The sequence below is a fragment of the Parambassis ranga genome, chromosome 14, assembly GCF_900634625.1.
Source record: "Parambassis ranga chromosome 14, fParRan2.1, whole genome shotgun sequence".
NCBI lineage: Eukaryota > Metazoa > Chordata > Actinopteri > Ambassidae > Parambassis > Parambassis ranga.
This window is the reverse complement of record NC_041034.1, coordinates 253,176-264,303: the sequence shown is the minus strand read 5'-3', so window position 1 is coordinate 264,303 and position 11,128 is coordinate 253,176. Positions and strand designations below refer to the sequence as shown.

The window sequence follows — 11,128 nt, the reverse complement described above, 5'->3', positions numbered from 1 at the left end:
TATTTTTACACAGCAGGGTGCAACAACACATTTATTCTTCAAGAAGACTGTTTGACCAAATAACCAAGACAACAGACAGTGCTACAAGCTGTCAGTAAATATTTAATCTCTCATACATCTGAAGACATCTGTCCATGTTCTTCCGTCTCAGAAGACAGTGATATGCTCCTCTTCATCCTCCCTCTGCTCTGGAGTCTGCACACAGAACAAAATGACTAACTGATGATTCAGTGACAATCACAGGTGTTTGTAGCACAGCAGGTGTTTACCAAGAACAGCATTGTGTGGTGGATGATGAACTCTCGGGTGAGTCCGATCAGGTCCTGGCTCAGAGCCTGGAACAGAGACGGGACCAGGACCACAGCCAAGTTGTGAGCTGACATCTTGTTCACCTGAGAGAACATCTGGACCCTGAAAAGAGGAGGGGGGGGGTCAGTAACCAGGTCACCTGCAGACATCAGGGTCACCTGTTCCCTCTCTGTTTAAAGCTGGATCAGCAGCTCTCCCAGCTTGTTCTCGACACATCGTCTGAGAACTTTTTCTTGGTTGTGTCCAAGAACTATTGTGTGATTGGTCGGAATTTCAGAGTGGGCGTGGCCAATGTGGAGAAGCAGAAAGGCTTCTTCAGGTGTGCAGAATTCACACAGGCCAAACAATACTGTCGTCCAGACCTATTAATCCGTCCATCCGTCTATTATCATCTGAACATTACCGGTTATCATCCCTCGTTCAGGTAAACAGATATTTGGGCAAAGAGCAACAAATCACACACCTCTGCTTCAAACGTGTTCACCTAAACTGCTGTTTCTGCTCTGTGTGTGTGACACACGTGCTGCAGTGGGAGGGCTGTATAAGGAGTTCTGCTTTGATCGTCATCCACTTCATGTATCATCTTCTCCTTGTCCTATTTCCTGTCTTTCCCAGTCCTCTCCATCATCTGACTCTTCACAGTGTGTGTGTGTGTGTGTGTCTTACATGTAGAAGTGCCCAAACAGTGCGTTCAGTGTTGCTCTGTTGTTGTCAGGAAGTTGCCGTAGTAACCGTCTGTATTCTTTGAACCTGCTGCGTTCATCTGAAATCACTGAGACAAAAGTGAGTGTTACAATTTGTTACAGTGTGTTACAGTTTGTGTTACAGAGTGTGTTATGGTGTGTGCTACAGTTTGTTAGTTTGTGTGATAATGTGTTATAGTGTGTTGCAGTGTGTGTTATAGTGTGTTGCAGTGTGTGTTACAGTGTGTTGCAGTGTGTGTTAGAGTGTGTGTTGCAGTGTTACAGTGTGTGTTGTTGCGGTGTGTTGCAGTGTGTGTTACAGTGTGTGTTAGAGTGTGTGTTACAGTGTGTGTTGCAGTGTGTGTTACAGTGTGTGTTAGTGTGTGTTGCTGCAGTGAGTGTTACAGTGTGTGTTGCACAGTGTGTTGCAGTGTGTGTTACAGTGTGTGTTGCAGTGTGTGTTATAGTGTGTGTTGCAGTGTGTGTTACAGTGTGTGTTGCTGCAGTGTGTGTTACAGTGTGTGTTGCTGCAGTGTGTGTTGCAGTGTGTATTACAGTGTGTGTTGCTGCAGTGTGTGTTGCAGTGTGTGTTGCTGCAGTGTGTGTTGCAGTGTGTATTACAGTGTGTGTTAGAGTGTGTGTTACAGTGTGTGTTGCAGTGTGTGTTACAGTGTGTGTTACAGTGTGTGTTAGTGTGTGTTGCTGCAGTGAGTGTTACAGTGTGTGTTGCACAGTGTGTTGCAGTGTGTGTTACAGTGTGTGTTACAGTGTGTGTTGCTGCAGTGTGTGTTGCAGTGTGTATTACAGTGTGTGTTGCACAGTGTGTTGCAGTGTGTGTTACAGTGTGTGTTAGTGTGTGTTGCTGCAGTGAGTGTTACAGTGTGTGTTGCACAGTGTGTTGCAGTGTGTGTTACAGTGTGTGTTAGTGTGTGTTGCTGCAGTGAGTGTTACAGTGTGTGTTGCAGTGTGTGTTATAGTGTGTGTTGCAGTGTGTGTTACAGTGTGTGTTGCTGCAGTGTGTGTTAGAGTGTGTGTTGCTGCAGTGTGTGTTGCAGTGTGTATTACAGTGTGTGTTAGAGTGTGTGTTAGTGTGTGTTGCAGTTTTCCACACACAGCAGTGCTTCTGGGATCATGTGCATGTTACAGACCTGCAGCCTGCAGCCACTGCTGTCTGTTTGGGATCAGACACTCCTGCTGGCGGACATATTGTTTGAGGGCGGAGCCAGCATCCAACACACCCTGCTCATTGCCCTCCAAGGGGGCGGAGTTTGGAGATGTCATCAGAGCCTCCACCAACTGCTTCACTTTGGTAGCGAGGCCACAGCGCCGGTACACACCCTCCACTTTCAGACCTGAGAGACAAACAGCATCAAAACCATCCCATAATGCTTTGCTTATTGCTGTTTCCATAGCACCAGCCTCCTCATCAGCTGCTGCCAAAAGCCAATGTTCTGAGTCCACCCATCATACCATAGGTGGTGATGTGGGAGATGCAGCGTTCAATGGCAGGCGGCACCGACCCTCTTGACAACATGTCAATCACCGGGTACAAAGCCTGACAGGCTGAGCCCTGATTGGCTGCAGGACTCTGTGGAGCTGAGCTCTGATTGGCTGCAGGATGCTGTGGAGCTGTGCTCTGATTGGCCAGGGCTCTCTGCAGCTGTTGGAACCAGGACCGACAACTGTACGATTCCTCAAAGCGCAGTGACACACTCCTGATGAGGAAACCAATGGGATGTTACCAGTGATGTCACAGGAGGTGGAGTCAGCAATGACATTATCAGAGTGTGTGTGTGCAGTGCTGTGCACACCTGTCTGGTGTTGCTATGGTGATGATGTTTTCAGATGGATCCATTTCTAAAAGAGAGGATACAGATCTCAGCACTGATAAGAGCTCAACGAAAAAAAGTCTTACGTGTGGTTGGCTAGACTGTTACCATGGTGACTGAGCATGCTCAGTTCAATCCTCACAGCCTGCTGTGATTGTCTGTGGACAGGGTGAACACTGACTCCATCCTCCCACAGCAACAACCAGGCATCTGAATGACTTGTGGCACCGTCTACTTCAATGAGACACACCCTACTCACAGCAGAAGCCCCACCCACCTCTGCATAGGACACGCCCCCTGGTAGGATCACCTGGAAGCCAGATCTGAGATTAGGTATGAGGCCCAGCTTCATGGACTCCTGACAGCAGAGCTGATTCTGTGGGTTACCTTCAGGATGTGGACCAGGTGAGTCAGCAGCGCCTCTTTGTCGTCAGTGTTACAGATCAGCTGATCGCTCAGTGTCACCATCTCAAACTGATGATCTGCTCTGAAAACACAGAAGTGGATAAATAATCAGTCTGAGCCAAAACATGGCTTCGTCTATATCAGTGTACCAGTGTCATGTGATTTCCATGGCACTGTGTCAGAGCCTGGAGGAGCAGGGACCTGCGGTGGTTCAGGGTTTGTTCTGCCGTGTGTTTACCCGTCTGTGAGGAAGACGGACAGAACTTCTCGCAGGTCAAGGACGTCACAGGCAGCAGAGTCATTTTCCAATGAGAAGAGGAAACGATCTTCTTCCAGTTTCCCATGTAGCTCCTCCTCTTCCTCACCTAACCACACAGGTACAAGCACAAAAACACACAACAATGAATCATCTGCAGCCTCCAGGCCCTAACTTAGCAACCTGTGTGTTAAAGTCTGCCTGTAGGAGCCTCTCTCTTCATGCTATGATTCATGTCACTCAGTGTGTTTGCTGTCTTCCTCGTAGTTTTGTCTCCCTCTCTCTCTCTGCAGGTCTCTCTGCCTCCAGACCTACAGTTCGGCCTCTGATCATTCCAAAGCCTACACCAGTCTCTGTTATTCATGAGTCAGTCAGTTTTAATTACTGTTATTTATTGATGATATACATCCACTTATATACAGCTTGACATCATCAACAGCCTGTCATGTTTGTTCTCTCTCTCTCGCCTTCATCCTCTCTGTCCTGTCTCCCTCTTCTTCTCCTCTCTCTCGCCTTCATCCTCTCTGTCCTGTCTCCCTCTTCTTCTCCTCTCTCTCTCTCTCTCTCCTTCATCCTCTCTGTCCTGTCTCCCTCTTCTTCTCCTCTCTCTCCTTCATCCTCTCTGTCCTGTCTCCCTCTTCTTCTCCTCTCTCTCTCCTTCATCCTCTCTGTCCTGTCTCCCTCTTCTCCTCTCTCTCTCTCCTTCATCCTCTCTGTCCTGTCTCCCTCTTCTTCTCCTCTCTCTCTCTCCTTCATCCTCTCTGTCCTGTCTCCCTCTTCTTCTCCTCTCTCTCTCCTTCATCCTCTCTGTTCTGTCTCCCTCTTCTTCTCCTCTCTCTCTCTCCTTCATCCTCTCTGTCCTGTCTCCCTCTTCTTCTCCTCCTCTACCCGGCCGACTGTCAGCAGGAAGGTTCTCCTTATGGGTCGGTCCTGTTCAAGGTTTCTTCCTGTTAAAGGGAGTTTTTCTGACACTGTTTCCATTCTGAGGGTAAAAGGTGCTATACTGTTGAATTGACTATTTCATGGGCACATTTTGATGAAATCAGAGGTAGAGCAGCAATAGTGCAACAATAACTCAAACCTGAGGGGGCGGAGTCAGGTCTTCTATTGGCTGACAGGGGTTGGTGAGACGGGACCTCTGAAATAATAAGAGAAATGGACCAAAAACAGGTGAATTGAATAGATATTACACTGTGTGTGTGTGTGTGTGTGTGTGTATTACCTGTGTATTCATTGAGTCGGAGCAGCTCAGTTTGCAAAGCCTGATTGGCTCTCTCAGCTAGCAGAATTGGGGAGGGGCTCAGTGGATCGGAATGACTCACCTGCACACACACACACACACACACACAGTGTTTCCATGTCATGCTACATGTAATAAACCTCAAGCAGATGCCACCATTTGCATTCAACATGCTAATGTTGTATCTGTACTGAGCTGAAGCTGTTAGCAGTTGCTCGGGGGAACAGCAGACCTTTGCTCCTGAGCACAGCAGAGACATCGTCTCTTCGACATCTTCGCTGCAGACCACCTGACGCAGACGCTGAAACAGAGCCGTGAGACAGTTAGCAAACATACCATGTTGAGAGGGTGTTGCTGATGGAGAACAAAGTGCAATATCTCAGACCTGATCCATCAGAGTACGACTGGAGCTCAGAGGATGGGCTCGTCTGTAGCGCCCCCTGCTGTATTTATCCTGGATGAACTTTGACCTCTCCTCATTTGTTGCCACTGGACGCAGCTGCTCCGCTGCCGGTACCACTGGAGCCCACACCTGATTGGCCAGCTGGTTACCATAGGTCAAAAACAGCTGGATGGAGATCAAAGGGGTTAAAGCTTACAACTGCACAGTAACACCTCCCAACCCCCACCCCAACACACTCACACACCTGAATGAGTGGTTCAGTCCAGATCTTGTTGTCCATCTTCAGACTGCGAACCTTTGATAGGCTGCTGCCCAGAGCTCGATGCTGACCTGAGAGCAGGCAGACACTGTTAGCATTCAAACCAACAGGTCTGTTAGCAGCATTAGCATCCTTTACACCTGTCACATGACGTCAGCGTGTACCTGCACAGTCCTGACAGATGACCAGCAGCAGGTTGACTGATGCCCACTCAGGATTGGCTGCTCCGCAGTCGCCGCACACCTTGTTGTAAGGGTTTTCCCACAGACGCAGCGCCACCTGGGAGCAGGACAAAGCGCTGCGAATTGTGGATGACAGACTGTCCAACCAGAGAGACAGATCCTTTGACGAATCAACAGACAAGCTGTAGACAGCAGGCGGGGTTACAGAGAGGAAGAACAACAACGTAAATGTGAGACCGACAGAGACGTGTTCAAACAGGCAGACAGGTGTTCAGACAGACAGGTGTTCAGACAGAAAGACAGACAGGTGTCCAGACAGAAAGACAGACAGGTGTCCAGACAGACAGACAGACAGGTCTTCAGACAGACAGACAGACAGACAGGTGTTCAGACAGACAGGTCTTCAGACACACAGACAGACAGGTGTTCAGACAGACAGACAGATGTTCAGACAGAAAGACAGACAGGTGTTCAGACAGGTTTTCAGACAGACAGGTCTTCAGACAGACAGACAGACCGACAGGTGTTCAGACAGACAGACAGACAGGTGTCCAGACAGACAGACAGGTGTTCAGACAGACAGACCGACAGGTGTTCAGACAGACAGGTGTTCAGACAGGCAGACAGATGTTCAGACAGGTGGTTAGACAGACAGGTGTTCAGACAGACAGACAGGTCTTCAGACAGACAGGTGTTAGGACAGACAGGTCTTCAGACAGACAGGTGTTAGGACAGACAGACAGACAAACAGACAGGTGTTCAGACAGACAGGTGTTAGGACAGACAGGTCTTCAGACAGACAGATGTTAGGACAGACAGGTCTTCAGACAGACAGGTGTTAGGACAGACAGACAGACAAACAGACAGGTGTTCAGACAGACAGACAGGTGTTCAGACAGACAGGTCTTCAGACAGACAGGTGTTAGGACAGACAGACAGGTGTTCAGACAGACAGACATGTCTTCAGACAGACAGACAGACAGACAGGTGTTAGGACAGACAGACAGACAGGTGTTCAGACAGACAGACAGACAGGTCTTCAGACAGACAGACAGGTCTTCAGACAGACAGGTGTTCAGACAGACAGACAGGTCTTCAGACAGACAGGTGTTAGGACAGACAGACAGACAGACAGGTGTTCAGACAGACAGACAGACAGACAGACAGACAGGTCTTCAGACAGACAGACAGACAGACAGACAGGTCTTCAGACAGACAGGTGTTCAGACAGACAGACAGACAGACAGACAGACAGACAGGTCTTCAGACAGACAGACAGACAGACAGACAGACAGACAGGTCTTCAGACAGACAGACAGACAGACAGGTCTTCAGACAGACAGACAGACAGACAGACAGGTGTGTACTTGAAGCTCTTGAATGGAGTGATGAGGGTAAACGAGTGTTTTCCTGTAGATTTGACTGTGGCCACGTTGAGGGGGACACTGAAGGCAGCAATGCCCAGCTGGAAGCTCTCTTTGTTAGGGTAAATCCAGAGGTCGTGACCCCAGACGGCGGCGTAGGCACGGCTGCGAGTGTCTTTGATGGTGATTTGTCCGTGCAGTTCAGGTGGGGTGGGGCTTGGCTGGCCTCGAGACGCCAGCAGGGACGTGACCCAGCCGTCCTGAACCTCTGAAAGTCAAAGAACAAAAAGGACACCTCAGATCAGCAGGCGCTTGTTTGTTCTGAGAGTATTGTTTGTTTTTCTTGTTTGTGTCAGTTGTTCAGAGCAACAACAACGAGGCCCTGTTTTGGACATTTGTGTTCCTTCTCACGCACTGAAGGGTTTGGAGTCTTGGCGTGGAATCGTATCATGGGCTCTTCCCTCGGAGGATTATTACTCTTTCTGACAGTGTTGAGCTGGGATGCTAACCCTTCATGGTGTACCAGCGGTAGAAGACGGGGAGGAAGTCAGACTCCGAGAACACAGCCTCCATGACTGCAGTTGTCAGTCCTCCCCAAGAGGGTTGTTAAAATAACAAGCCACTGATATGAAAAGATCCTGAAGGAATGGAGGAAAACTCCACCACCTACGTGGCTGGGACGCAAACAGCAGGGCGTCAAGTCTTCCATTCATAAAAGAACTTGTGGGCTCCACAGGTCTGAAGCCTTTTGATTTGCACATGTGTATAAAGGTAAACATCTTCTGAGGTGAAGGGATCTAACTTTAGAAGAGCTGATCAGCACAGCAGTGGACAGTACACCCACAGGCGGCAGCAGCCTCCCCAGCCTTCACACTGCAGGACCTCTCAGGAGCACAGACTCCTGGTCAAGTCTATGACAACGCTGTCCTTTTATCTTTACTGCAAGGCTCAGAGTCTGACCTGGACCTGCATTATCTGTCAGGACGGTAACTCCATCGTAATGTTTCCAAAACAAAATGATCATTGACTGTAGATGCAACGCTGAACACAGACAGCTGGTGGACTTGGTTCAGTGTTGGATTGTGAAGTGAGGTCAGTGCCTCTCTGCCTGTCTGTCTGTCTGTCTGTCAGTCTGCCTGTCTGTCTGTCTGTCTGTCTGTCTCTCTGTCTGTCTGCCTGTCTGTCTCTCTGTCTGCCTGTCTGTCTGTCTGTCTGTCTGTCTGTCTGTCTGTCTGTCTGCCTGTCTGTCTGTCTGCCTGTCTGTCTGTCTGTCTGTCTGTCTCTCTGTCTGCCTGCCTGTCTGTCTGTCTGCCTGTCTGTCTGCCTGTCTGTCTGCCTGTCTGTCTGTCTGTCTGCCTGTCTGTCTGTCTGTCTGTCTGTCTCTCTGTCTGCCTGCCTGTCTGTCTGTCTGCCTGTCTGTCTGCCTGTCTGTCTGTCTGTCTGTCTGTCTGCCTGTCTGCCTGTCTGTCTGTCTGCCTGTCTGTCTGTCTGTCTGTCTGTCTGCCTGCCTGCCTGTCTGTCTGTCGACTGTCTGTCTGGTTGTCAATGGTTGGCTAGGCTCTAAATGAACTGCCCTGTTTGAATAAATAAAGTCTCAGTCTGACACTGTCTCACTAAAGCTCCATGGCAACAGTTGGTGCAGGTGCAGTGTAGGCAGGTGGAGGCCGGTAGAGGCTGGTGGAGGCGGGTGGAGGCCGGTAGATGCTGGTGGAGGCCGGCAGAGGCTGGTGGAGGCCGGTAGAGGCTGGTGGAGGCAGGTGGAGGCTGGTGGAGGCCGGGGTTCTTACCATTGTTATGAGCCATGAAGTCATAATGTTTCTTCCTGAAGTAAACAGAGAATCTGCCTTTGTCCTGCTTCTTCACGTTGGTGATGCTGGACACATGAAACAAGACCTCACTGAACTGGTCCTGATGAACAAAACAAACACCCATCACTCCTCTGACACAGACAGACAGGGTGAGACAGGTGAGGACACTTACTGTGCGCTTTTTCCACAGAGACATGAGCTGTCCATTCAATGTTGCCCATAGGACATTATGTCTGTCAGAGGAGGAACAACATGTTTATCTGTCTGTCCATGATGCGCGCACACACACATATGTAAATAAGAGCATCAGAGGTAAAACCATGCGGTTGTTCTGAGGGGGGCGGGACGGAAGCATGTTACCTGAAGCCCTTCCACATGTCCAGCCAGCTGGCTCGGACCACGGCGCTCTGAGGAGCCGAGCCCCGGCTGCCCCCCTTCTTCCTCGAGACACGAATGGTCGCCGCCCTGCAGGACAGACACTGTAAGACCCGTAAGTGTGCAATGAATTATATGCTGTCCCCCTCTGACTCTACCTCGGGATCTTCTCTTTCACCGGTCTTCCGGATTGAGCTGCTGGGCGAGGAGGGGGTGGGGCTGGGCGAGTGGGGATCAACCGACCTGACTGATTGGATGGAAAGCTGCAGAACAGACACAACACCACATGTCAGCATACACATGCTAACAGCACACATAGCTGCACTGTTGTACACGCACTCATTGGTGTTTGTCCTCTGTTCAGGTGCAGGATCTCCATCCAGTGGTCCAGGTCCAGAGGGGGCGGAGCAAAGCCCTGTTTCTTCCTCCTCATTGGATGACTCTGTGTCCACCTCCTCCTGACTGGTCCAACATGCCAACACAGTGATGTATGGACTTTCTTCTTTGGTTGTGTAAGGAGATGGACTCAAGACTGGAAGAAAAACCAAAATCAGATGGAGGACAGGGGGTGAAGATGGGACAGAGACAGACAGCAGGTTGGGGACAGCTTGACAACAATAAACAGCCCAATGGAGACACAGATGGGACAGAGAAAGACGGCGAAATAGACAAGTGCCAAGCCAGACAGCAGGACAGAGAGACAGACAGCAGCCCAGAGACAATTACAAATTCTTTACCGTCCTCTGTGGACTGTGCAGTGTCCTCTACAGGAGGCAACGTCCCTCCTCCAATTAAAACTGACGTCACCAGCTGAGACAGTGCAGAGACATCTGGACACAAAGACAGACCAGACTGAACCTAAGTCATATCCTGACCTCACTTCAGATCAGTAGATGATTGATTGATTGATTGATTGATTGACATACCTGTATGGGTGTGTCCAGCTTTGATCTCTGGCAGAGAGGGGGGGCAGGGTCTACCAGCTGAGAGGGGTGGGGCTGATGGGAAGGAGCTATCAGCAGGGTTAGCCATGTCGCTAACTACCCCTGTTAAACTGGGTATGCTAGCCAGTGAGGTGAAGATGCTGTCTAAGCTAACAGCAGCTGTGTTAGCGGCAGGTGAGTTGCAGTTAGCCACTCTGCTAGCAGCTTCTGCTAAGCCAGGTATGTGGGCAGCGGCGTCAGCAAGGCCGTCAACTGAGCCTGGGGCTGAGGAGGTAGAGGAGCTGGCTCCAATGGCCGCAGCGACCCCAGCCAGTGATGGGATGTTAGCGGCGATGACGTCAGCAACGCCAGCCAAAGTTGGGAAATTGACGTCACCGTCTGATCCACTGGAAGGAGGAAGGAGACGAGCGTCTTCGTCTGAGGAGGAAGACAGAGTGACATCATCACTGAGATGTTCAACATGCTGACTGTGCTGCTGTGTGTGTCATGAGCCTGGGTTTTGCTCATTGTCATCTTATCATATTGTTTATTTTGTTATTTAGTCTTCAGTGTTTTTCCTCTTTCTCTCCTCCTCAGTCCTTCCCTCTCTCCTTCTGTTCCTCCTCAGTCCTTCCCTCTCTCCTTCTGTTCCTCCTCCCTCCTGTTCTCTCCTCCTCAGTCCTTCCCTCTCTCCTTCTGTTCCTCCTCCCTGATTGCCAGCTCCTCCCTAATTGTCTTCACCTGTGCTGTCTCTTCCCTGTTTAAGCCCTGTGTTTCCCCTTTGTCTTTGTCAGTTCTTCCCATGTGAATCGCTTGTGATTTCCTTCTGTCCACCATCTTGTCGTCCTCCTCTTCCCTCCGTGTTTTCCTGTCCTTCTCAGGTTTGGTTTGTGTTTTGATCTTTTCTTTAGTTTTTTGGTACTTTGATTTTTGTGTTGTTACTGGCTCTGTTTTCAGTAGCCCTCCCTAAGTTCACCTGCTCCTCTGGACTGGTTTTGTTGTTTTAGCTTTAAATAAAGCTTCCATTTGTTGAACTTTACCTTTGGCTGCGCCTGGGTCCTGTTGAAATCTACACCCCACATAACAGTGTGT

The 11,128-nt window shown here is 49.8% G+C and overlaps 1 protein-coding gene across 2 annotated transcripts in view; it reads right to left on the bottom strand.

The window, feature by feature from the left end:
- Nucleotides 1-16: 16 nt before the first annotated feature.
- The window catches only part of LOC114445669 (arf-GAP with Rho-GAP domain, ANK repeat and PH domain-containing protein 1), a 12,917-nt gene continuing 1,805 nt past the window's right edge, over nt 17-11,128 (bottom strand). For both annotated transcript variants that reach the window (XM_028420760.1, XM_028420759.1), the window contains exons 4-26: nt 10,040-10,474; nt 9,851-9,943; nt 9,453-9,645; nt 9,272-9,376; nt 9,099-9,203; nt 8,911-8,971; nt 8,718-8,838; nt 6,934-7,198; nt 5,549-5,748; nt 5,370-5,455; nt 5,108-5,290; nt 4,955-5,023; nt 4,705-4,804; nt 4,564-4,620; nt 3,465-3,591; nt 3,209-3,308; nt 2,930-3,131; nt 2,804-2,849; nt 2,463-2,707; nt 2,141-2,344; nt 976-1,081; nt 270-411; nt 17-195 (exon numbers count right to left, since the gene is read on the bottom strand). In XM_028420760.1, coding sequence (XP_028276561.1) covers nt 148-195; nt 270-411; nt 976-1,081; nt 2,141-2,344; nt 2,463-2,707; nt 2,804-2,849; nt 2,930-3,131; nt 3,209-3,308; nt 3,465-3,591; nt 4,564-4,620; nt 4,705-4,804; nt 4,955-5,023; nt 5,108-5,290; nt 5,370-5,455; nt 5,549-5,748; nt 6,934-7,198; nt 8,718-8,838; nt 8,911-8,971; nt 9,099-9,203; nt 9,272-9,376; nt 9,453-9,645; nt 9,851-9,943; nt 10,040-10,474 — 3,293 coding nt within the window. In that variant the 3' untranslated portion in view covers nt 17-147. The remainder of the gene's footprint in view (nt 196-269; nt 412-975; nt 1,082-2,140; nt 2,345-2,462; nt 2,708-2,803; nt 2,850-2,929; nt 3,132-3,208; nt 3,309-3,464; nt 3,592-4,563; nt 4,621-4,704; nt 4,805-4,954; nt 5,024-5,107; nt 5,291-5,369; nt 5,456-5,548; nt 5,749-6,933; nt 7,199-8,717; nt 8,839-8,910; nt 8,972-9,098; nt 9,204-9,271; nt 9,377-9,452; nt 9,646-9,850; nt 9,944-10,039; nt 10,475-11,128) is intronic.